This window comes from Gymnoscopelus microlampas (assembly GCF_963454915.1).
Source record: "Gymnoscopelus microlampas genome assembly, chromosome: 3".
Taxonomy (NCBI): domain Eukaryota; kingdom Metazoa; phylum Chordata; class Actinopteri; order Myctophiformes; family Myctophidae; genus Gymnoscopelus; species Gymnoscopelus microlampas.
Genome location: NC_139940.1, coordinates 54,311,796 through 54,338,048, shown reverse-complemented (window position 1 = coordinate 54,338,048; position 26,253 = coordinate 54,311,796). Strand labels below are relative to the sequence as shown.

Sequence of the window (26,253 nt, the reverse complement as noted above, 5' to 3'; positions counted from 1 at the left end):
CTTTAACTGGTTGCTGGCTGCAGCTTAGTCTATGGTCAGGTCAGGTGGATGACTCAAATGTCAGAGTGTCCCCTCAGCAAGAAAACAGACCAAAAAAAAAAGCTACCTGGCTGATAGGAAACGGCAGCGTTTTTTTACTTAAAAGTTCTTTCTTCTTACGTAAAAGTATCAATACTGCAATGTAGAAATACTCTGTTACAAGTAAAAATCAGGAATTCTAAATTTACTTGAGTAAAATTCAAAAGTATTGGCATCAAAATGTACTTAAAGTACCAAAAGTAAAAGTACTCATGGAGAATGTCCCATTTCAAAGTTTTCAAAATGTATAAAAGTCATTTGAAAATAGCAGATCCACAAGCTCACAACGCGTCGCATTGTGAGCTTGAGAATAGAATATTTTCAAATGGCCGAAATATATATAGGGGTTTAGTGGTTAATGTATGTTTAGTAATAAAAAGTAACTAAAGTTTTCAAATGATTGTAGAGGAGTAAAAGTACAATAATTTCCTCAGAGATGTAGTGGAGTAGAAGTAAAAGTATTGAAAATTGGAAATACTCCACTAATATAAAAAAAAACAAAAAAAACTCACAATTGTACTTAAAGTACAGTACTTAGTTACTTTACACCACTGGGAAACGGACATTAATCAGAAGGTCTGTCTGGTGGATAAGATTCATTGTGTTTGGAGAGGGTTCTCCGGTGAAACCTTTGGGTTCCTGTCCGGAGGAAACGGCCCTTAATGCCGTCATGCGTTCCCACCCCTTCTTCACCTCTTTCCCCCCCCCCCCCTGTTGTTATGTCCCGCCACATTCCACCTCCCCCCCAACCCTCTCTCTACCACTCCACTTCATCTCCTTCATTGTGTGCCATTTTATCGCTCCCCGGGGTGTCTGGGTTTGATGACCCCCCTCCCCCGCATCAAATTGTTTTCTGCAGAGACACGTGCCCCGTTTACCGTTTTATCATGCTAATGCCGGCGCGCGCGAGCGGGTACATGCATTGATGTGGTGTTGGGGCCGTAATACGCGGCATAAATAACTCTGTTGTCAAGTCACCTGCAGAACAAAAGAGAAATGTAATTCAAGAAAATGGTAAGCTAATATAATTACAGCGCTCCACGGAGGCTGGTCGACCACAAAGAGACAGCGGGGCTGTGTGTGTGTGTGTGTGTGTGTGAGAGACACACACACACTCACATTTAGGATTTACATTACAAAGTGGAGAACATTTTTCCTGACGAGATTTATGTACCCGAGGTCACCGTGACAAGGGCAACAGACCCGCTGGTGGCTGTGCGCGCACACACACACACACACACACACACACACACACACACACGTTTGTATTACTTTACTTGCGAGGACATCGACGTTTAAGGATGGTTATTTCATAAAAAAGACCTTTTCACCCATTATTTTATCCTAACCCTAAAGTCAGACTTCACACGCGCTGGTGTCACAAACCCAAAATAGCCGATCTACAAGCCCACGTGACGCAACCTTATAGATAGCCGATCTGCCGGGGTCACGTGTGCTTGTAGATCGGCTATTTTGAGTGTGCGACAGCAGCGGACAATTATTATGCACAACTATAAAACTTTTTTTTCCTTGTGAATGTCTATTCCTCAAATTCTACTATACTTGTGGGGACATTTGGCCCTCGCAAGTATAGTCACAAGCACACACACACACACACACACACACACACACACACACACCCCCACAGAGCGTTACCTTGGAAACCAGATAAGATCTGGACCACGTTGTCGTAGACCATCAGGGTAGCGGCTCTCTCCGGCAGCAAGTCCAAACTGAGCGACGAAAACACTGAAAAAACACACAAAACATTTGTGTCACACACACACACAGTTTTTTGTACACGTACCTAACGACAAAAATACTTTAAAAACACACACACACACACACACTTGACATACAGCTATGTTCAAAATGCTAGGTCAGACACATGCTTGCGTGCCGTGCACACTTGTGTTGGATGGCTGTTCCAGTCTGGCTGGGTTTCCCCTCCATTGTACTGTTGTGTTCCTGCTCCTCACTGCTGGGATGACCCCATTCACATAAAACACTGCTTTTCAACATGGGCACCGCAGCCCACACAGGGCCAGGAAATAGCAAAGGAAGGGGGGGGGGGGGGGGGGGGGGGGGAGTAAATAAATACATTTTAAAATATATTTAAAAAAAGGTATTTCAATTCATAAGATGATTGTGCCAGTGTAATCACTTTCAACCTGGTGTCCATATTTTGGGCATGTCATTATTTGTCCCAAAAAAAAGTGTTTTTAAAACTATTTCAACAAAAACAACAAAAAACTTTTAAAAACAAAACAAAGATTTTTCAAAAAAAGTATTTTTCCTTTTTTTTTGCCAGACCCAGGGGGTCGGCCTACATGAGGCTTTGTCTGTCGGTCTGTCCCTCTTTTCCTACTACTACTTTTCCTCTGCACACACGTCATGCGAAGTCCGGCCATTCAGATTTCAACCACTAGGGGTCTGGCAGTACCAGGTCTCCTGGTTCCCTTTTTGAGTGGTGCCAACCACTCCTATATCTGACTTTGTCTGTGTGTCCGTCCGTATGTATGTCCAATACACAAACATTGATGACAACATCAATGCGGGGCTCATCAAAGGCATCACTCTCTTCACACAGGGTGTGATTTTTAGCGGCGCTAGCCGCTCTATACCTGACTTCGTCCGTGTGCGTCAACGTTCTGATTGGTCAGGTGCGTCAACAAAGTGAAGTGGGGGGGGGGGGGGGGGGGGGGGGGGGAATGATTGACATTCCATAATTTTAAATGTAAAAATAGCAGAAATAGCTGATCTACAAGCTTGCAACGCGTCACTTCAAAGCTGCTATTTTTCTGCTATTTTTTTCTGCTATATATTTCTGCTTTTTTATATTTGAAAATGGGTGAAAATGTTTCAACATAGAAGCGATTATGCAAAAATAATTGCAATTATCTCAAATAATTGCGATTATACGATTATGTAATAATTGTGACAGGCCTAGCCCAGAGGCAAAAACAAAAGAAAAATACAATATTTCTTTCCTTTTGTTTTCTTTACCAAATGGGTTCCCACAGATTGCCTATTCAGAGACGAATCAAGTCTCATCATCGCTAAACTGACAACACGGTTGATGTAATGAGTAAAAGAAAGGACAAGAGAAATGAGCGCAACAGTGTCACTCGCCAAGAATAACGGATCAACAAGCTAACAATGCGTTGCATAACCTGTAGACGATAACTGAGGCTTTACTGTTGTCTGATTGGAACAGGGTCTGTACAGGACTCATCTAGTTCAAGGGGAAACACACTGCAACACTGTGTGGGCTAACTTCACTGATGATGGAACGTGAAATATATTATTGCTGTCGGGCAGAAACCTCTTGTCTCATATTTTAACCCATTAATTGGGTCGATTCTTAAAAAAAAATCGAAATCCTAACAGTTTTTGGAAAAAACAAGATTTTTCAAAAATAGCCAAAGAAATCTAAAGTGACACAGATGCGTTCCAGGCATTAATGGGTTAACTAGAGATGCACCGGTTGCAAAATTCATGGCCGATTCCGATTCCCGTTTTTTTTTAAGTCTGACCTGCCCGGTACCGTTTTTTTTTCCGATACCGATTTTCTATCTAAGAACTAGACAGTAGGGTTGCTCCAATGGCATTTTTGTCAGGCCGAGTACAAGTACTTCATTTGTAGTACTCGCCAATAAAAAGTACCAATACGTTTAAAAAACAGGAAAAGAATACTAATGCCATATCACAATAGTACGATATCCAAAATCAAGATGATATCCAGTCTACTATCATGATGTGGATATAATATTGATGCCCTGCCCATGCACCGAAAGGCCTTAAAAGATCTGTACCATTGCTGTCATGGCTGTGTTACAGTTGTTATAGAGCTGCATGATTATGGCAAAACCTATTATGGGTCCATATTGAGATCAGTTATTAAAATTATTATTTAAAGGGGCTACACCATGAATTAAAAATATATATATTATATATAAATATTGCCCCCTAATACGTTTTAAACAGGTTGTAAGCCTAAAAAACATCCAGATATTTTTTCTCACAATCTGACTGTCTGTCATTCCAAGCTTTTTCAGCTGCAATACCAAAACGTCCTATTGGGCAGGGGGGAGCTACTGAGCAATTCTGTCTGGCCATCGTCAATGCAAAATCAGTGCAAGTGACATCACTTGCACAGCCATTCTGAAATGGCCTGTTCAGACACGCCCATTCAGGAAATCCATGAAATGAGCATGAAAGACTGAATGTTAGAAAAATATATTTTTTTGGGTACAAGAGACACTGGGGAGCCCAAAAAATACTAAAAACCTAAAAAAAAAAATGAAATTCATGGTGTAGCCCCTTTAAAAAAGGGCAATATTTTTAAACAAACAAAATCTTATTACAAAATGATTGTCTTATTTTGACTAAAAGCAAAAATAAATAAATATGTTTTTTCCCATTCAGACAGTGTGTACAGTATGTCAGCATCTCATTGTTTTCAAGGTGAGAAATTGACCTTACGTCATTCCAGTGTAGTCTGTTGCCTTTCAATCATTTCATCGGTGCGACTAAAAGTTTAACTTTGTGTTTTTCCGTAAATTAACGCCCTAATTGATCATCCCACAGCGTCACACAACAGCGTCAAAAGTAGCAGATCCACAAGCTCGAACCGCGGCGCAAAGCGACGCGGTTGGAGCTCGTGGATCTGCTACTTTTGAATTTGCATCCTGACAAGTAACAGTTTTGGAAATATATAGATATATAGATGTAACGAAAATATGGACCACTTCTCTTTAGGTTTATAGTCACTTTAACCCCATTTGAATTCTAATTTGCATAAAATATTAGACTTTCTATTTCACTTGTGAAGTAAACAGAATACAGCTGTTGGATTAGCAATAGCTGTATTTACGGGGTGGGTTTCTTTCTTTAAATACTTTTTCGAGACCAAATGTAATGCTTCAACACTATATTTAACTGTATTTAACACTTTTTAAAGCAGTTTTTTTTTTTTTGACACATTGTCAGACTTTTCCAGGTCTTGGAGAAAGAATATAGCCACAAGTAAGACGCGGGAAGCGAACGCAGCTCGAAAATAACATAGCAAGAAGAAATCTAAAACGGTCCTCAAACTAAGGCGTTTTCAACTTGCCATCCGGCCTGAAATATGCACAAATGACATGGAATTCTTAGATATCCCAATAGATGAACTCGTCTAGATGCTTTTAGATGTGTTATTTTTGACTGTAGCTGCTATATTTCTCTCAGAGGAGTGATGTGTATGGACCAGAAGTCAATACACAACATGTCATCCCCACTAAAGCCCCATGCATACTTTGTCGCGCGACGGCGCAGAATAGCAGACTTACAAGCTCATCGTGGCGGAACATAAATTAGGCTTAACGGTCATCTTTTCTCTATACTTCCTCAAGTACGCAATTACTGGGATCACACACAGGGAACGGATGATTCTGGTGAATGTATGGGATGTGTCGGTGTTGAATGTTTAATATTGTTCATTCAAATATATCATATTCTAGAATGCTGAAAAATCAGGTTCAACATCAGGTTGAAAGTAGTTAAACTGGCACATGATTGTATAAAAAAAAATAGAACAAAAAAAAAAGCATGTACAATTATATACACATATTAATGAAGGCCACTGCCCCCACTTTGAAAACCTGTGTTCTCGGGGAAGACATTGTACAAGTCTCGTACCACACCACAACGACAGACACATCCCTTCAATGGCGATGCCTAATTTACATTCCGTAGTACGACAGTGTCGCTGTGCCAAGAAGAACAGATACAAGCTGACAACGGCATGTTGTCAGCTTGTATAGATCTGTTAAAAAGCCTGCGGAACGTAGAACCGCAAAACCATCCATGCGAACGTGCTTTGCGCGTTCGCATGGATGTGACGCCAGCCATTCAAAGTGCTTTCTGTCCTGTATGTCTATGTAGGACAGACAGTCTGTCCTGTATGTCTATGTAGGACAGTCTGTATGTCTGTCTGTCTGTCTGTGTCTGTATGTGTGTCTCTCTCTGTCTGTCTGTCTTTGTGTCTCTCTCTGTCTCTCCGTGTGTGTGTGTGTGTGTGTGTGTGTGTGTGTGTGTGTGTGTGTGTGTGTGTGTGTGTGTGTGTGTGTGTGTGTGTCAGTCATTCACAGTGCTCTATGTGGGACAGCAACACAGCGTGTGTCCTCTCATCCTTCCTTCCTCTTTGCTCCTCCATTGTTCAGAGCTGGTAAGTGTGTTAATCCAATTGGCCGACGTTCCACTGCCTCTTAGAATCAACCCCTCAACACACACACACACACATCCGCACACACACGTCACATATACCCTCAAAACACACACACACACACACGCACACAATGCCATGCACGCACATTCTGACCCTCAAAACACATTAACACAATGCCATGCACAGACGCAGCATACACACACACGTCACAAATATACCCTTAAAACACACCAACACAATACCATGCATACACACACATCCTCAAAACACACAAAAAACAAATGCAACACGCACACACACTCTCAGTCTTGCCCACAGTATAGCCTCTAGGGATGCCTTTTGTGTGTGTGTGTGTGTGTGTGTGTGTGTGTGTGTGTGTGTGTGTGTGTGTGTGTGTGTGTGTGTGTGTGTGTGTGTGTGTGAGAGAGACAGAAGGCTTAAGCAACCCCCTTGCTGGGTTTTGGCATCTATTGTAATAAATTAGTAATGGAGCACTCCACTTATTAGCTCACACACCTGGTGCTAACACACACACACACACACACACACACACACACACACACACACACACACACAAGGACCACACTCAGCACTAATGAGCTGGTTTAGGAGTTTAGCCTTTTACACTTTTTTTCCACTATAAAGCCTGGCTGGTGATTTCTGTTCAGGATCTCTGGCTCATTATATCAAGTTATTTTCCAGTCAATCATCATATTTACACAATACACACAAGGTATTTATTAACATTAAGGGTGAAACAGTTAATCGAAATAATCAATTTAATTGATCGTGTGAAAGAAAGAAAAAACTATTGATGATTTAATAACATAATGAATGCCTATGTTGGGGTTGTCTCTATAGGCGGAACATTTCCAAGAAAGCAGAGCTTTTAGATCTGCTATTTTCACTATTTTTGCACGACACCGTTGTGCGACGAATAAAACACTGTTGGTGCAAATCTTTGTATATATATTTTTTTTAAGGCGAACATTTTTAACTCAAACATTTGCTTCTGGGGGGTCCCTGGAACAACATATTTTCAGATGGGGGGTACGCCCTTGACATGAAAAGGTTTGAGAACCACCGATTATGTTTTTTTTTTTTTTTTAAACTGTTAGGATTTAGAAGACATTTGTAGAATCCCCCAGAAGCAAAGATTTGAGTTACAAATGTTCGCTTTAAAAAGATAAAAAGATTCGAGTTAAAAATGTTCGTTTTAAAAAGATATATATTCAAGATTTTCACTCAAATAGCAGATCTACAAGTTTATAGTGCGGCACTCTGTGCCGCGCTATGAGCTTGAATATCTGCAATTTGTTTTTGTATATCTGCCATTTTTCTATTTAACTGATAGAAAAATCGTTAAGAAAAGTATCAATAATTGCAGCCCTAACTGACATGTTTTCGGTTTCAGCGCCTGAAACATAAAAAGAGTCAAACATTGGGGCTTGGGGGGGAGGGTCCTACCGGGCAGCCTGTTGGGACTCCAGGGGGCGGAGTTTGGGACGTAGCCTTGCCTGGTCGCCGTGACGACCAGCGGCATCCCCAGGCGGTAGGGGAAGCGGAGGTAGGCGTTGCCGTCGGCGGCGGAGGTTTCCGCGGTGACGGAGGTGTGGTTGGCGAACAGCTCGACGGCGGCTCCTCCCAGGGGCTGATGGGTAGTGGCGTCGCTCAGGTGAACCTTCAGAGTCACCTCTGGAGAGAGAGAGAGAGAGAGAGAACGATAAACGGGTTAAGATGGATTGAAGATTTGGTGACTGACGACAAATTTAAAAAAAAAAATCACACCCAGTGTGAAGAGAGTGGTGCCTTTGAATTAATGTTAACTGGTTGCATCCTTGTGTTGCAATCAGCTGCAGCTGTTGAGGCCGTGCTCAAACGGACGGACGGACGGACGGACCCATACACAAGGTCAAGTGTAGGAGTGGCTGGCACCACTCAAAAATACTGAGAAGGGAGAAAGACTTTAGAGATCCCCCCCCCCCCCCCCCCCCCGCAACTAATTTCACGGTTCCCCTTATATTATCCCCCCTTAGTTAGAGACCTGTAAGGGTCCATTTGGATTGGAACCCTACTCAAGGAACGCCACTTTGAGAATCATTTAACCCATTAAAGACCTGAAGCCGATTCTACATGTCTCCTAAATCCCAGCAGTTTTCTGAAAGACGGTCAGTGTGGTGCTCAATCTTTTTCATGTCAAGGACCCTCAAAACGATATGTATTTGGCCGTGGACCCCCGTCTCAAAATATTTTGTTCCAGGGACCCCCAGAAGCAAAGATTTGAGTTAAAAATGTTTGCTTTAAAAAAAAAATATATATATATATATATATATATATATATATATATATATATATATATACATACATACATACATACATATATATATACATACATACAAAGATTTTCACACATTTTCACGATTAAAAAAAAAAATAGCAGATCTACAAGCTCGTAGCGCGGCACTCGGTGCCGCGATACGAGCTTGTAGATCTGCTATTTTTGATTAGCCCAAAGTGTAAAATAATGCTTTTTTAGCTCAAATCAAAAAGTGACAAAGATGCGTTCCAGGTCTTAATGGGTAAAAACAATGGTTCATTTTCCCAAATTGATCTGCACAGCCATTCTCCTTTCTCTCGTCTAGCTGGTGAAGTAACGGCGACATTAAACTGTTCCTCACTTTCCTGCGGACCCCCTGGAATCCCCCTCCCCAAGGACCCCCCTACCACTCTCTGAGAACCACTGGTCTAAACAAAGAATGTTTGTATTCATTCAATTGTTCATTCAATCAATGTTATTTTCTTAAAATAATGTTCTAAGATGATTAGATTTGTCTTATAGCCAATCACAGTACCACATACCAGAAGTGCGATTATTTCATTTAATTGTTTGCAGTTAGTGATCACACAGTGAAGACGTCCTGATGGGTGAAATCCGTCAAATAAATACATCTGACTTTTACCTGCAATTTAGAGAGCAGGCCTTCTGTATCACGACAATGATTATGATATATGTCACAATGTGTTGCATTGTGAGCTTGTAGATCTGCTATTTTTTTTACCCACATAAATGAGACATTAGAACTGATTTATCGTTACCCACCGTCTTCTTAATAATCATTCACAATACACGTGTTGGAATGGAGTGAGAGTTAGACGTGATTATAAAAAAGGGTCTTTCCATTGTTATGCAATTCCAGCGGGCCAAGCATCACTTTAAAGCCATTTCGGTGAGCAGTCTAAGGCCCCCGTCCCCCTGAGCCAATCACAACAGGACGGACACCTCACTGTTTCCTGGCCGCTGGCCAATGGCATTTCCCCTCCTAAACAATGGGCCATTCCCCCGCTCTGTCAAAGAAGCCTTGGAACAGGACGAGGAAACGACGGCGTGTAAAAACACGCCGCTGTCGCCGGGCAGAAACCTTGTATCTCCATATTTCAACTTTTTATGTTTTTTTTTTTTAACCCAATAAGACCGGGAAGGGAACGCATCGCGGTCATTTTAACCCATTAAGACCTGAAGCCGAGTCTCCTAAATCCCAACAGTATTCTGAAAAACGTATGTTTCTATATCAGTGGTGCTCAATCTTTTTCATGTCAAGGACCCCCAAAATTATATGTATTTGGCCGCGGACCCCCATCTCAAAACATGTTGTTCCAGGGGGTCCCATATATATTTATTCATTTGCACACATTTTCACAATTTTTCAAAATTAGCAGATCTACATCTAGCTTGTATATCTGCTATTTTTGAATAGCCAAAGGATAAACCAGCTAACTCTACAAATGGGGGTGGAGTTAGCTGGTTTTGCTGACTCCAGGCTCCACCCCCTTTTGACCTCCAACCTCATTGTGAGCTTGGAGGTCCATTCAGCTGTTCTAATCAATGATGAACAAAACCTCCTAACTCCACTTTTTGTTTAGTTTTTTTCCACTTCTTGAGAAATGAACATTTTGGAGTTAGCTGGTTTCTGCGGGACAGCAGAGATATACATGTTGAACTCAAATCTTTGATTCTGGGGGGGTCCCTGGACCAAAATATTTTCAGGTGGGGGTCCGCGGCCAAATACATAATTTTGGGTGGTTCTTGACACTAAAAAAGTGGAGCACCACTGATATTATAGCAACATGCGTTTATTTTTTCAAAAGAATGTTGGTAATGGTAAATCTTTACCATTGAGCTAATAGAGCCTGCCTGCTTGCTCAGGGGATAAATTGAATCTTGACCTTCTTGAATCTTCACATTCGTGTCAGACGTTGTGTCTAGGTGAGACGTTTGACACAATGTAAATGTCTCAATAGAAGAGCAGGGAGACAAAATTCAACCACCCCAATTGTATCAGTTATATTGTATTAACATACCCTACCATAGAGGTTGGACAAAATTACATTTTATTCATAAAAAAGGTTTAAATAGTCCCGCTTTAAGTGAGTCTGAAGTCTGTCAGTGGGTTTTATGAATCTTTAACCAGTAGGCTCTATGCACAGCAGCCATATTGGGAATGAATTGGGCCCCTTCCTTACTTCCTTCACAGGTGTTACCAATACTACTAATTAAGGCCCTGTTCCATTTAGTGTGGCACAGTGGTCGTCTTATTTTCAAGGACCCCCATAACCAAATGGACCCTTACGGGTCCATTTGGTTCCATTTGTACACTCTCAGAGTTACACACCCACCAAAAGGGGCCATTTGGGAACCAAAAAAATCACACCCTGTGTGAAGGAAGCGGTGCCTTTGGGGCGGGGCTTAACTCATTTCAGTTCGTCCCTATTGGTGGTCTGAGTCCACTTACCAAATGTGTACTTGGTAGCATGCTGCAAACTGGAATGATGGCTGTTTAAAGGCCAGCCAATGGGCAGACAGAGGGGGCGGGGCTTAAGTAATTACAGTTCGTCCTTATTGGTGGTTTTAGTCCATGTACAAAATTTGTACTCCGTAGCATGCTGCGAACTTAAGTTATGGCTGGTTAAAGGCCAGCCAATGGGAAGACAGAGGGGGCGGCGGGGCTTCAGCAATTCGTGCTCGTCCCGTATTGGTGGTCTAAGTCCACATACCAAATTTGGACTTGGTGGCATGCTGCAAACTGGAGTTATAGCTGTTTAAAATCCCGTGCTCATCCCGTGCTCATGCGGGCGGACGGACATAACATAGGCTTGGGGGTCCCTGGACCCCTCTTTGATAACCAGTGGCACGTGTGGCCAATGAGAGGAGAGATGGCATAGGCAATCTCCAAGTCCGTGTGTGTGTGTGTGTGTGTGTGTGTGTGTGTGTGTGTGCGTGTTTGTATGTGTTGCTTCTTTGCCGTGCTCATCCCGGGCTCATACGGACGGACGGACGGACGGACAGACGGACAGACACACAGACGCGGAGTAAAAGCCAAGTGTAGAGCGGTTGGCACCGCTAAAAAAAAAGTGTTTCTAGTGAGCCAACATGCACAATATCAGCACCCTGGTCAGAATGGAACAGAGCCTTCATTAGTATCATTGGTAACACCTGTGAAGGAAGTAAGAAGAGGCCCAATTTCTTTCCAATATGGCTGCTGTGCATAGAGCCTATTAAAAATATTAGCAAGAGCGTGTGATAAAATAATAACTACGCTGGATCCATTGGAACACAGGTTCCATTTCCTGAAAACATACAAGGTTTCCGGAGGACAGCGACGACATTGTGGAGATGGAATACAAACGCAGACACAGCGCTGTTATCTCAGCTCTCTGGGCCCACTTGGAACATCACATCCACGTTCTCAACACTTTTATCACTGCTTTAATGTCCATGCATAATACTGGCTGCTACAACTGACCCCCATGTTATCGACAAAGCAGTTCCTTTTTAATCCATTAAGACCGGGAACGCATCTGTGCCACCATTATTTTATACTTGGGCTGTTCAAAAAGAGCAGATATAGCGCGGCACCGAGTGCCGCGCTATGAGCTTGTAGATCTGCTCTTTTTTAAGAATCGTGAAAATCTGCGCAGATCTTTGAATATATATATATATATATATTTTTTTTAAAGCGAACATTGTTAAACTAAAATATTTGCTTCTGGGGGTTCCTGGAACAACATATTTTGAGATGGGGTCCGCGGCCAAATATATATAGTTTTGGGGTTTGAGAACTATTGATTATAGCAACATGCGTTTTTTTTTTCTTTTTTAGGATTTAGAAGACATTTGTAGAATCCCCCAGAAGCAAAGTGGTTAAAATGACAGATGCTTTCCCGGTCTTAATAGGTTAAGTTGTGATAGATCCTAGTCCAATGTCTGCAAACACAGTTTGCCTCATGAACCCTAGTGTCTCAGGGGGCGAAAATAGCAGATTGACAAGCTCGACGTGTTGCGAGCTTGTAGATCTTGCCTTTTTTTTCTCTATTCGGCAAACGGCAAAGTATAGGATTCAAGTAGCTAAAAGGACAGAATTATATAGAACTGTAAGGGTAACTGTAGAGCAAGGCCCAAAACACTAGCAACGTTAGAGGTTGCATTCCAGTGTGTGCGTGTGTGTGTGTGTGTGTGTGTGTGTGTGTGTGTGTGTGTGTGTGTGTGTGTGTGTGTGTGTGTGTGTGTGTGTGCGTGCGCAAAATGCTGGCAGAGGCTGCAGCCCAATTTAGAAAACCCCTGGCAGTGAATGGTAAATGGTGCATTTATATAGCGCTTTTATCCAAAGCGCTTTACATAGATTGTGCATTGCATTCACCCACTCACACACACACACACACTCATACACCGATGGCGGAGGAAACCATGTAAGGCACCAACCTGCTCATCGCGAGCAATTAGGGGTTCTGAATGTTTTTTTTTTGTTTTTGTTTTTCAAAAACACATCAAAAATGTCATTTGCACGTTGCGCCATTGCGGTAAAACACGTGAAACACGTCAAATGGCACTCAATGAGTTAATTTGAAATTTTGAAATTTGAAAAATGTATTCAAAGTCATGATATTTTATCCCCACTACTACTAGTGATGACATGGCTCCATGGGCACACTCACAGTAGCCTGGCATTACGTGGATTCACTCACACGTTTATTGTAGTTATTTTAGGTTCTGTTCTATACATTTAGTATACAAAGTACTAGACTTTTATAATTTGCAAATATGCAATATTTTTATCAACGTATATCATACTTTTTTTTTACTCAAATTTAATATAATAGAAGGTAAAAAGAATCCTGAAATCATAGAAAAAACAGGGAAAAATAAAAAAAATAGGTTCCAAATGCCTGACCGCTGAAACATGTCATTTCAAGCCGTCATAAAGTATTGATAAAAGCTGCACCAACCCCTACAAAATGTGTATTCCCTCAAAATCACAAATGGCTAAGACTTGATGACAATATGTGTGTTTATTATTTGAGCCAGAAGCGTGCATGCCTACCTCCAGCGTGGGACTGCCAGCGTGAGCGTGTACACAGCAGCAACGCTGACGAGCTGCACTCCAAGTCACACGAGCTCCGACGCTAACAAAAGACTATTTTAGTCACAAGGACTTGAATTAAATACCGTCTCATTTCCAAAACCACAATAACCCTATACGCTCTCTGGAGCTCCATGGTCTACCCCACGAGCTGTCTGTCTGCATCAGTGTGTCTTTTCCCTGCCTCCGTCTCTCAACATCAACGTCTTGACCCATTTAGACTGGGAGAAAAATCTGTGTCTTTTTTCGATTTCATTGGCTATTCAAAAATAGCAGATCTACAAGCTCATAGCGCGGCACCGAGTGCCGCGCTATGAGCTTGTAGATCTGCTATTTTAGAAAAATCGTGAAAATTATGCGCAAATCATTGAATATATATGTTTTAAAGTTACATTTGTAACTCAAATCTTTGCTTCTAGGGGGATTCTACAAATGTCTTCTAAATCCTAACAGTTTTCTGAAACACTTGCTGCTATAATATCAGTGGTTCTCAAACTGTTTTCATGTCAAGGACCCCCAAAATGATATGTATTTGGCTGTGGACCCCCCCCATCTCAAAATATGTTGTTCCAGGGACCCTAACAAGCATAGATTAGAGTTGTTGTTTTTTAATTGCTTTAAAAATATATATATATATTCAAAGATTTGCACACTTTTTTGAAAAATAGCAGATCTACAAGCTTGTATATCTGCTATTTTTGAATAGCTATATATCTAAAATGGCACAGATGCGTTAAGGTCTTGCTGGAACGACAACAAGGACTGTGTTTGATCGCTGACCGTCAGGTGACCCATGACGGCCTGTCATATGCTCACAAACACACAGAAAACTAATTCACAACTCGCAGTCACACACACACACACACTCAAGCATGGCCCGGACACACCCCCGGCTAACACACTCTCACACTTAACCAGCGTCCTCTCCTCCCACAACAGAGTTCAACTAGAGTGCAGACTCCACCTCACAGTAGATTCCACACACACACACACACACACACACACACACACACACACACACACACACACACACACACACACACACACACACACACACACACACACACACACACACACACACACACACACACACACACACACACTCTATGTCCCAAGCCGATATCCAAGGTCAGAACTGGACGCAATCAGGGTGTGTTTTTGCTGGATGGAGATTGGCTCCATGATGTCTGTGCCAAACACCCAAAGTGGAGTGTGGATCCCATAGCCTGGACAGACACGGTTACGTCGCGATTGGCCAGTCGGTTGTCAGGACAACTGCTTACACACCATGTTACATTAAGTCACTTAACGTGAAGCTCAATGCCGTGTAATTGAGGATTTAACGTAGCTTTCATAGTGTGGATAGGGCTGTCACGATTATTACGTTTTACTTGACGATTAATTATCGCTCAAATGTTTTCATTGGATTTCATTGAGTTTCTGTCGTTTTAAGTTGGAACATTATGAATGAAAATGTTGGTTAGATTTTTAGGCTTCGTAACCTAAAGGTTTACGTTTTCAATAACGTTATACTAAAAAAACATGAATAGTGGAAATAGACAATCGACAAGCTCAAAACTCATGCATTTTGTGCTTGTAGATCTGCTATTTCCACTATTTTTGAAAATGTTTGAAAACATGAAAATGTTTCACCATGGAAATGATTATGGCGATTATTCGAAAAAAGAATTGTGATTAGGCGATTATGTAATAACTGTGAGACCAAGTATAGTCAGCAGTTTTTAAAAAAACATATATTTTACAAGAGGCCAGACGAAGGGGCACCAGCAGATGACTGGATGGTACGTCCACCACATGAGGGCAACGTCCACTCACCACGGTTAGTCAGACATTTCGTCATTTAGGTTGATTGTTCTGTAATCCATAACTAAATCCCATGGGAATGGGGGGAGACGGGGACAGGGCACGGTATTAAGCTTTTGACACAAATTGCATAATGGACCTACATTATGAAATGAGAAGTGAGACCACCGCCATCAGAATATCAATCATATTGATGAAATATGGTTTCAAAGCTTTGTGTGTGACTTTGGGGTTTTAAGACATGCTTTGTCCCACTAATAATTATATTCTTTCCAACACATAAAAATGCACGTTTTTTACAATTTAACTCATATACTGCCTAGAACGACTAAAACGACTTCTGTCCATAAGCCATGCCTGCCAAGAACGACTAAAACGACTTTTTAAAAAATATATATATATATATATTTTTTTTTTTTTTTTTTTTTTTTTTTGATTTTTTTTTTTTTTTTTGACCCAAAGACCAAGGAGATATGATTTTTCGAAGATATAGACTCCCATCCACTTCCTTGTTAACTTAAAACTTAAAAATTCTGTATCTCGGCTCCTGAGTACTTTTTTTTTTCAATGAAAAATATGGCAGTGTTCAAACGCGGCCAGAAATAATTCTGGCAGTGAATGAGTTAATGAATATTTGTATTCATTAAATTGTATAAAGCGGGTGTGTTTTTGTGTTGGATTAACTACATTGTTTTCATTGATTGTTCCCAATGCAGCTACGCCCAAATGTGGAGTGTGTTGTCTAACGCCAAGCTGTCATGGCATCAGGGGCAAACAAATCAGTCGGCTCCATATTTGGAGCTCTGGAACAATCATTACCATATAGGGAGTTTGGGCTGATATCCGTGACCAAATATGGTTCCGGCTGGCCGGCGGACCACGACAACGGAAGGGCGACATAGGTGGGCCCGAACTCATAGGTGTAACCGTCTCCTTAAGTTGAAATAACCCGCGAAACGTATCCGTCTCATTTTAGATTTCTTTGGCTATTCAAAAATAGCAGATATACAAGCTCATAGCTATGAGCTTGTAGGTCAGCATTTTTTTTTTCAAATCGTGAACATTTGTAACAAATCTTTGCTTCTGGGGGTCCCTGGAACATCATATTTTGATGGTGGTCGGCGGCCAAAAACATGAAAAAGTTGTTCCGGGGACCCGCAGAAGCACAGATTTGAGTTAAAAATGTTTGCTTTAAAAAATATATACATTCAAAGATTTGCACAAATTTTCACAATAAAAAAAAAAAAGCAGATCTACAAGCTCATAGCGCGGCACTCGGTGCCGCGCTATGAGCTTGTAGATCTGCTATTTTTGAATAGCCAAAAGAATAAAATAATGGTTATGGCTAAAAAAACTAAAATGACACAGATGCGTGGTCGGATTAAATGGGATAAACATGCTCTCAAAATGCACCAAGCCCACCCATCCGACCACTTAACACTAAGCGGTCAGGTGGGTGGGCCGATATGTTCACAGTGGGCCCCGATCCAGAAAAAGAGTTGAGAAACAACCACTGCACACACACAGACTAACTTAACAGGAAACAAAACAACCACCAGGCCAGCAGCAGTAGATGGGAGGATGTAGATGGGAGATAGCTGTGGCGTGTTGAGGTGAGGGGTCTGGCTCAAGAACGTGTCAATTTCTAACTCAAAACACATCGTTACCTCCTCTGACCCGCGGAGACCCACCTGACCCGAGTGATCTGCCGTTTTCATTCCCACTGAGCGAGTTGTGTCTTTCTGTAGCCTTTAGAGAGGACAATTTGGTAAGCATGTCATTTTAAACCGTGGTCATGACTCGCAGCCTTATAAAAAAAAAAACACACTAAAATGTAGCTACCGCTCTAAGTTGTATACCAGGGGTAGGCAACTGAGATAAGCCTAGGGCCAATATCACTCCCAGACATTCCATCGCGGGCCGGGCCTCCCCGCGAACATGCACGCGCGTGCACAACACGCGCGCGCGGGCGCAAAATTTTTCGGGTCTAATTCGGGTCTAACTCGGTCTAATTCGGGTCTAATTTGGGTCTAATTCGGTTCTGTTTGACCAATATAAATCAACGTTTTTTCCGGTTTAAATATCAGCACAGGCGATTTTTCTGGTGATTTTTTTTTTCTTCTCCATTTTCCTCTAATCTAGCTATAAAATGTTATAAATCCTTTAAAATGCATCGTGTTTATGAGTGCATGATTTCAAAAGTGGGTTCAAAATCAAAAAATATTTTTCAAAAAAAAAAAAAAAAAAAAAATCAATTTTTTTTTTTCTCAAAATTATCTCACGGGCCAGATATTATTTCTGGGGGGCCAATTTCGGCCCGCGGGCCGCCTGTTGCCGACCCCTGTTGTATACCGTTATTATACTGCTGGACTGAGCAAAGTGCTAAAACACTTTTAAAAAAAGCAATACAAATGGTACAAATGTTAAAACTGCATTACATTCACACATACACATTCACACACTGATGGCTGGAGGAAACCATGCAAGGCACCAACCTGCTCTTCGGGAGCAATAGGCTCAGCAGCCATACTGGAAAGAAATTGGGCCTCTTCTTACTTCCTTAACAGGTGTTGATACCAATGATACTAATTAAGGCTCTGTTCCATTCTGGTCTCAAAGTGTGGTCCAGGGACCCTCATGGTTCCTTGAGGGGGTTCCAAATGGCCAAATTATGGGTGTGTAACTCTGAAAGTGTACAAATGGAACCTAATGGACCCGTAAGGGTCCATTTGGTTCCATTTGTACACTCTCAGAGTTAAAAAAAAGTTTGAGAACCACTGTACTACACTAAGTGGAACAAAGCCTTAATAGCATCATTGGTAACACCTGTGAAGGCCCAATTTCCTTCCAATATGGATGCTGTGCATAGCCCAAATCCAGCAAAAAAGGCGATTGGCGAGCAAACAAACACAATCAAGATGTCAATGGAAACTGAAAACTAAATATTGTAAGAAAATGAACTGTATTCTGCATTCAAATCCATTATTAATTTAGGATTTGAGAAGAGTGTGTGTGTGTGTGTGTGTGCGTGCGTGCGTCTGTGTCCCCCAGTAGTGTGACTCCATTCATGTGTGTGACAGAGTTGTGCTGTCAAGAGCTCAGATTCACACCATCTGGAGAGACGCGACAACCCATATAAATAGATCGACCTAATTGATTGACAAATACTGATAACTAAATTACTTATACAAATTGAATTAGTGCTGTGTCATGTAAACATTTCTAATACGTGCCATTTACAACTTCCTCAAATGTGAATGCTTGCCTTTGTTCCATATCACAAAATGTTGCTGGGTAAACTATTAAACTGTCTCTTTGATGAGCAGTCATTCACCATCATTTAGGAGTTTATTACCTCATTTATGTTTTAACCCATTAAGACCGGGAAAGCAATCACTTTGACCATTATTTTATACTTTGGCTATTAAAGAATAGCAGATATACAAGCACCGAGTGCCGCGCTATGAGCTTGTAGATCTGCTATTTTTTTTTTTTAATCTTTGAATATGTATTTGTCTGGGGTGGGGGTCCCTGGAGCAAAGCATTTTGAGATGGGGGTCCGCACGCAGCCAAATACATATTTTGGGGGGGTCCTTGACATGAAAAAGTTTGAGAACCACTGATTATAGAAACATAGGTTTTTTCCAAAAACTGTTAGGATCATTCTAGAAGACTTTTTTTTTTTGTTGTAAAATCCCCAGAAGCAAAGATTGGAGTTACAAATGTTACGCTTTAAAGCATATATAGACCAATTATTTGTTTACTAACATTGAGCCTGGACGCACAGGTGATTGTTTCACGCAATCAATTCCCAACCTGTTTCGGGGTGCACTGGTTTCAGCACACCCCAACCCCCTCTTGTGTGTGTTGGCTAGTGAGACGCGTCCTAACGAGACCTGATATAATGGGTTTCGTTGCGCGCATACTGGCTGCACGCAGCCAGTATGACGTCGTCTGTTAAGGGGTCTATTTGTTTTGACCTGTATTCTTTGCAGCTTCCATCGTTGCTTTTCAACGCCAAATATTTGTCTTCGAGTGCCTAGTTGTAATTTTCTTTGCCCATTTAATCAAAAACCTCGATGCTCAATTGAAGCAGGTTCTCTCTCTAAAGATTAAGCTCGACACACACACACACACACACACACACACACACACACACACACACACACACACACACGGTAGATATGATTCCAGTGGGTTCATAGAACATAAAACCGTCAACATGAAATGACAGAGTGCGTTGCCTGGCTGAATCCAAGCCATACCAATAGACTGATTTATACTTTGTCGTTGTGTTACGCTGCAACTGTAGGCCGTGCCAAAAAACTACTGATCAACAATCTCATAACAAACGGCAGTGAGCTTGTAGATCAACTATTTTAGTCGCGTGACGCCGCTGTACGACTAACTATGAACTAGGCAGAACCCTAACCAATATGCTACAGCTTATCCGCTAGCAGTAACTACACAAGATGCTGGCGCCAGCCTCACTGCAAGACAAAGCCTTATTTAACCTTAAACCAATACAAGGTTAACCACTGAAGACCAGGAACGCATCTGTGTTATTTTAGATTTATTTGGCTATTCAAAAATAGCAGATCTACAAGCTCATAGCGCGGCACCGAGTGCCGCGCTACGAGCTTGTAGATCTGCTTTTTTTGAAAAATCGTGAAAGTGTGTGCAAATCTTTGAATATATATTTTTATAGTGAACATTTGAAACTCAAATCTTTGCTTCCGAGGGGTCCCTGGAACAAAGCATTTTGAGATGGGGGTCCACGTAGGGATGCACCATATTGAAATTTTGGCCCGTATTATCCCTACATAAACTGCTTGAATGTAGTATTTCTTAATTAAGAATGTTCCAACTTGTTCCCCAGAAAACACACTGATTGAATCTGCAGCCTTGATCATCACAAAAGGCTTCACATTCAAAAAATCAATACCGATATGATGACCGATTAATTGTAGGGATGTCCGATTTTATCGGCCTCCCGATATTATCGGCCGATATTAGCATAAAAATTGATATCGGGAAAATATCGGTATCGGTTTTTGGAAAATTTTTTTTTTTTTTTTTTTTTTTTTTTGCTTTATAAATAAGTTACAGGAGTTCTTACTGTACATGGTGTGTGTGATATGAAATTTGAGCTTACCCTAATCACAATAATCCCCGCATATATCGGTATCGGTTGATATCGGTATCGGTAATTAAGAGTTGGACAATATCGGTATATCGGTTATCGGTAAAAAAGCCAATATCGGACAACCCTAATTAATTGTGCATCCCTACTTTAGCCCTACATACTTAGTTCAGTGGTTCCCAAACTGGGGGTCGAGACCCCCAGGTCGGTCCCCAAATAGTTTTGGGGGGTCCGCAGATGATTAGCTTAATGTGCAACATTGTTTTCATTCTCACTCAACGGTAAACAGACCAACATACAGTATAAGTGTATACAGGGTATCTGCACATTTCTAAAGTGGCAATTTAAGGACTTTTAAGACCGAATTGGACAAATTGTCAAATATTACATAAGAAAGAGGCAAACATTGTAAAAGTATTTTCACAATATGTATCTGTGGAACCGAGTCACACTAAATGTGATGCCTATAATTCCAAGTGCTTGTCAGGGTGGGGGGGGGGTTCTCAGTTCAAATATGATTATTTTGGGGGGGTCGCGTCCTGAAAGGTTTGGGAACACTCGACTTAGTTGGCCGGAGTAACCCAGGGGTCTATACCTGGCCCCCTCCCTTTTTCCTTCTGCACCAAATCTCCTCGGCGAAAACAGACGCTCTACAAGCTCACAATGTGTCGGGGTTGTGGCGCGTTGTGAGCTTGTAGATCGGCTATTTTCGTCAAACGCTCGCGCTGTAGGGTTCAAATCGACGCGGTTGAGCAGACTTATTTCCTGCAGAGCGATAAGATCGGATGTGAAACAGAGAGAGTACTGGTCACAGCAGTTAAAAACAGCCACCACAGAGCACAGACCATTCATAATGGAAGCGTTCCATAAAGCTGTGTATATATACTGTAAATTAATAAATGCATTACCTAAATCAATATCATGTTTGTGTCTGAATATACCCTGTTTATCTCTACTGTCAGCCCCCAGTTATTACAGTGACTCTGTGTAATCTGTGTAACTTTTAGATTTGAGCTCAAATCTAAAAACTTTTAGATTTGAGCATTATTTTACACTTTGGCTATTCAAAAATAGCAGATCTACAAGCTCATAGCGCGGCACCGAGTGCCGCGCTATGAGCTTGTAGATCTGCTATTTTTTGAAAAATTACGAAAATGTGTGCAAATCTTTGAATATATATATTGTTTTAAAGCGAACATTATTAACTCAAATCTTTGAATATATATATTGTTTTAAAGCGAACATTATTAACTCAAATCTTTGCTTCTGGGGGGTCCCTGGAACAAAATATTTTTAGATGGGGGTCGGCGGCCAAATACATATCATTTTTGGGGGTCCTTGACATGAAAGAGTTTGAGAACCACTGATATAGAAACATACGTTTGTTTCAGAATACTGTTGGGATTTAGAAGACATTTGTAGAATCGGCCTCATAACAACACATTCAAATCAAAACAGTAAAACCAAATATGTATTGAACTACAGGGGGCGCTCTCTCTCTCTCTCAGATAATCACTTCCACTGAAGAATGATAGGAAGCCTGAGAGAGTGTGTGTGTGTGTGTGTGTGTGTGTGTGTGTGTGTGTGTGTGTGTGTGTGGGGGGGGGGGGGGGGGGGGGGGGGTTCAGGCGGTGAGGATCATGGGAGGTGGAATGGGGGTGGGGAACATACTGTGGAAAAGAATGACATCACTTCCTGTCCCACGCCCAGTTTATCCATCATTAGGGGTACCAGCTGGACTCACTTTAAACAACTCCCCTGGGAGTGCTCTCTCTTTCTTTCTCCCTCTCACACACACACACACACACACACACAGAACGCAACAGTTCCCTCCCAGTCCTCGTCCAATAAATCTTGTGTGTGTGTGTGTGTGTGTGTGTGTGTGTGTGTGTGTGTGTGTGTGTGTGTGTGTGTGTGTGTCATCACTGTTAAACAAGGCTGAGCACTCAGTCAGTCAGTGCATGGTTCCAGACAGCAGCAGTGCACTGACAGACTGTTGAGCTGAGACGCTGTAACGTCAGACAAGCTACAGACTGAGGGGCTGGTCTCCCATCAGTTCCTCATTTCATTCAAAAAAGAAAGGAGCAGATGGGAGGTGTCGGAATCAAACACTCTGCACTAGAGACCCACCCATGTGGGGGCCCACACTGTAAGCCGGACATTATTTGACTTTTTGTTGATGACATGGTATTCAGTATAGGCATTTTTTGCTGCCGATATGTCCAGATTTTTTTCCTATTGAGATGTTTAGCAGATCTGTACACCTGCTATATTACTTGGCTTGTTCATTGTATAAGTACAGTTTAAGTCATTTATTGAAGTTTAATGTATTTTTAAAAACAATTCTCAAAAAGTTATACGTCTTAAGTGTTTGCTTATAATACATTTACCAATATAAACTGTACGTTTTTTTACAAGATATCAGTCAAAACATGGGTAACTAGAAAAAGTGCTCCTCGGAGCACAGGTAGGTTATTGTGGGCCAGCAGTGTTCAGAATGAGCCAATCAGGATGGAATCGGAAAACTCTGACAGATCCGTCTTGCTCACATGACTATAGAGATAATGTGTACCGATTTGCGTGATGTTTAGACAAGTCGGCCTCCTGGTGGCCCTATAACAGGACAATGCGAAAAGGGTGGCATTTCTTCACGGCCTAGTGGGGATGTGTGTGCAAAATTTCACGGCAATCGCAAACTGCGTTCATGAGTTAAGGCATTTTGTTCAAAACGGACCAATCCTGCAAACTTTGGAAGCCAATTTTAGCCAATCAGGATGGAATATGAAAAATCGGACAGACCGTCTTGATCATATGACTATAGAGATGCTGTGTATCGATTTCCGTGATGTTTGGACAAAATCTGTAGGAGTAATATAAAAACATGTGTTTAGCAGAAATTGGCCTTCTGGCGCCGCAATAACAGGACGATCTGAAGGATTTGGAGCAGAGGTTCTGCTCTGGCATCCAGGGAGTGTGTGTGTGCACAGTTTCGCTTTGATTGGGCCAACGGTGCCGGAGATTAGCTGTTGACGGACGGACGGACGGACGGACGGGGGGCAAAACATAGTCTGGGCCCCACCTTCAGCCTGGCATAGACAATAAATGCTCTAGGACAGTGGTTTCTTAAAGTGGGGTCCGGGGACCCCCAGGGGTCCCTGAAGGAGATTCCAGGGGATCCCCAGGAAAATGTGTTAATAAAGCATCACAATTCATATTTTAACCACTTGTTCAAAAAGAGCAGACGTACAGCATCTGCTATTTTTGAGTATTTTTTGAAAAATCTTTACAGTTCGGAAATGACATGAGAAGGTTTGAGAACCACTGCTCTAGGACTCTCCAAAACTGTGATTGGACCCAAAAACCTGGCATCGGTCAGGATCTGCTTCACACTGTGGTTTTGTTTTTAGGGGGGGGGGGGGGGTCCACATGTTGATGCTGCAATAATTGGGCCAAAATACGTCAACGTTTTTCCACGGGTGTCGATTAGATCCCTTTCTAGGGACTGTTGTGTATGCCATATGGTGAATGGAGGCTTCAAAGAGAGTTTTCCAAGAGGGCCGTCGTGATCTCAGACCAATTACCATGAGCAGCAGCAGCCTTATCAGCAGGGAGGTCGTGTGTGTGTGTGTGTGTGGGGTGTGTGTGTGTGTGTGTGTGTGTGTGTGTGTGTGTGTGTGTGTGTGTGTGTGTGTGTGTGTGTGTGTGTGTGTGTGTGTGTGTGTGTGTGTGTGTGTGTGTGTGTGTGTGTGGCATGAGAGGAACAGACTCGATAGGCCACTGGCAGTGTGTGTGTGTGTGTGTGTGTGTGCGCGTGTGTTCCACCATACCATTAGCGTGTGTTGTTCATATCAGTGCGTATTGATCGGTCAGTGAGACAGGGCACGACTGGGCTCACTTCAGCCACAAATGTGCGCTATAAGGTCAGCCAGAGATGCTGCTCTTCCACATATGGACCGTGGGGGGATGACAGATGCACCATATACTCCATACACAACAACTAATACAACGGCTGGCACAATAGGAACAACAAAAATATTGTTGCATCACTACTTGTAATTCAGATTTTTTTTTTTAAGTTTTTGAAAATGCCCATGACATGTGCAAAATAGGGACGTCATGTTAAAAAGTGGTTAAAAAAAGAAGACTACATACGGTCACCAAAACAATGTAATTTTCATCAAAATGAGCAGTCCTCCGAGCTGGACACATTGCAGCGGTCTCTATGTACAGACGAGTGTGCATGGAGCATCTGAAACGATTGTATCTCGTTTACACTACTATGGTAGGAAAGAGGCCTTGTTTGTGTTTTACAAATGTCTCACTCAGGGAGCCATTGATCACGGAAGTTCGAATCTGTGGATATTTCCAACTCAAATTTAACTACTAATAAAACCTGCTGAATGAATTAACTGCTTCAACCACTGTTTGTCAGAGATATATAATAGTGGATCTTGCTCCAAACAACCCAGGGAGGCTTCTCTCTCCTCAACAATAGAAGCGTCATCACTACACAACACACCGACTTGCTCGAGGTAAATTCACCGACAATGACCTGGTCCATTCACACATTAAGCCGTTTGGGTGCACGTCAGCTCCTACTGAGGCAGACATTTGCGTTCACATAATGTTTTTCTCCCTTTCTGAAAAACAACTAAATGATGGAGCTTCCGCAGAAAACTACTACCCACTTCTTGTCACCTTTAAACCAGTGATATGACAACAAAGTAGATTCTAGATCCAGCCCCACGGGTTTAGATAACTTCAAAGTTGCAGTTGCATATCTCTGCTGTCCGGCAGCAACCAGCTAACTCCAAAATGTTCATTTTTCAGGAAATGACAAAAACAAAAAAAAAGTGGAGTTAGGAGGTTTTGTTCATCATTGATTAGAACAACTGAATGGACCTCCAAGCTCACAATGAGGTTGGCGGTCAAAAGGGGGTGGAGCCTGGAGTCAGCTAAACCAGCTAACTCCACCCCCCTATGGTGAACTTAGCTGGTTTAGCAGAAAGTTTGAGGTTCCAATGGATTTAGCTGCTTTTGTCGGAAGCACTTTTTAATACTTTTCATTGGTTCAATAATGTTTTAGTCAACACACAGACGTAAAGGGTGTTCAATGGCCCTGATTTATGGGGAAAAAAATGCAAAAACCGGAAAAATGGAGTTCGCTGGTTCCTGCCGGACAGCAACGATATATGAATGAGGCTTAATAAAGGTATGGTCAGTGATATGTTTTGGTTAAAACAAAAAGGGTTTTGTTAAAAGGTTAAAGCCCTATATTCTGATAGTAATCATTGCTATAGTGTGTTTGTTCAGTAACAGGAGTATTCCTGTCTCTCCAGCTCTTTAATAAAGAGAAAATAAATGTTCAGGTAGGTGACAAACTTTCAGCCAATAAGGAGAGAGTACCCATTTATCATCTTTATTTTTTGTAGTGTTCCAGTTCCAATTTGTTCAGCTCATTTCTTTGTGTCGTCACTTAAAATGTCACTTGTTTAATCTGTATCCTGCCTGGGTTCTCTATCCTGATTGGATAAAATTGGTATCCTGACCTGAAAATGCATTTTCTGTTTAATAAAGACCTG

At 41.8% G+C, this 26,253-nt stretch overlaps 1 protein-coding gene across 1 annotated transcript in view; it reads right to left on the bottom strand.

Moving 5' to 3' along the window:
* Positions 1-26,253, bottom strand: part of fam171a1 (family with sequence similarity 171 member A1) — a 72,615-nt gene that overhangs the window by 34,913 nt on the left and 11,449 nt on the right. Inside the window, exons 2-3 of the mRNA XM_084053172.1 lie at positions 7,757-7,984; positions 1,735-1,827 (exon numbers count right to left, since the gene is read on the bottom strand). Coding sequence (XP_083909298.1) covers positions 1,735-1,827; positions 7,757-7,984 — 321 coding nt within the window. The remainder of the gene's footprint in view (positions 1-1,734; positions 1,828-7,756; positions 7,985-26,253) is intronic.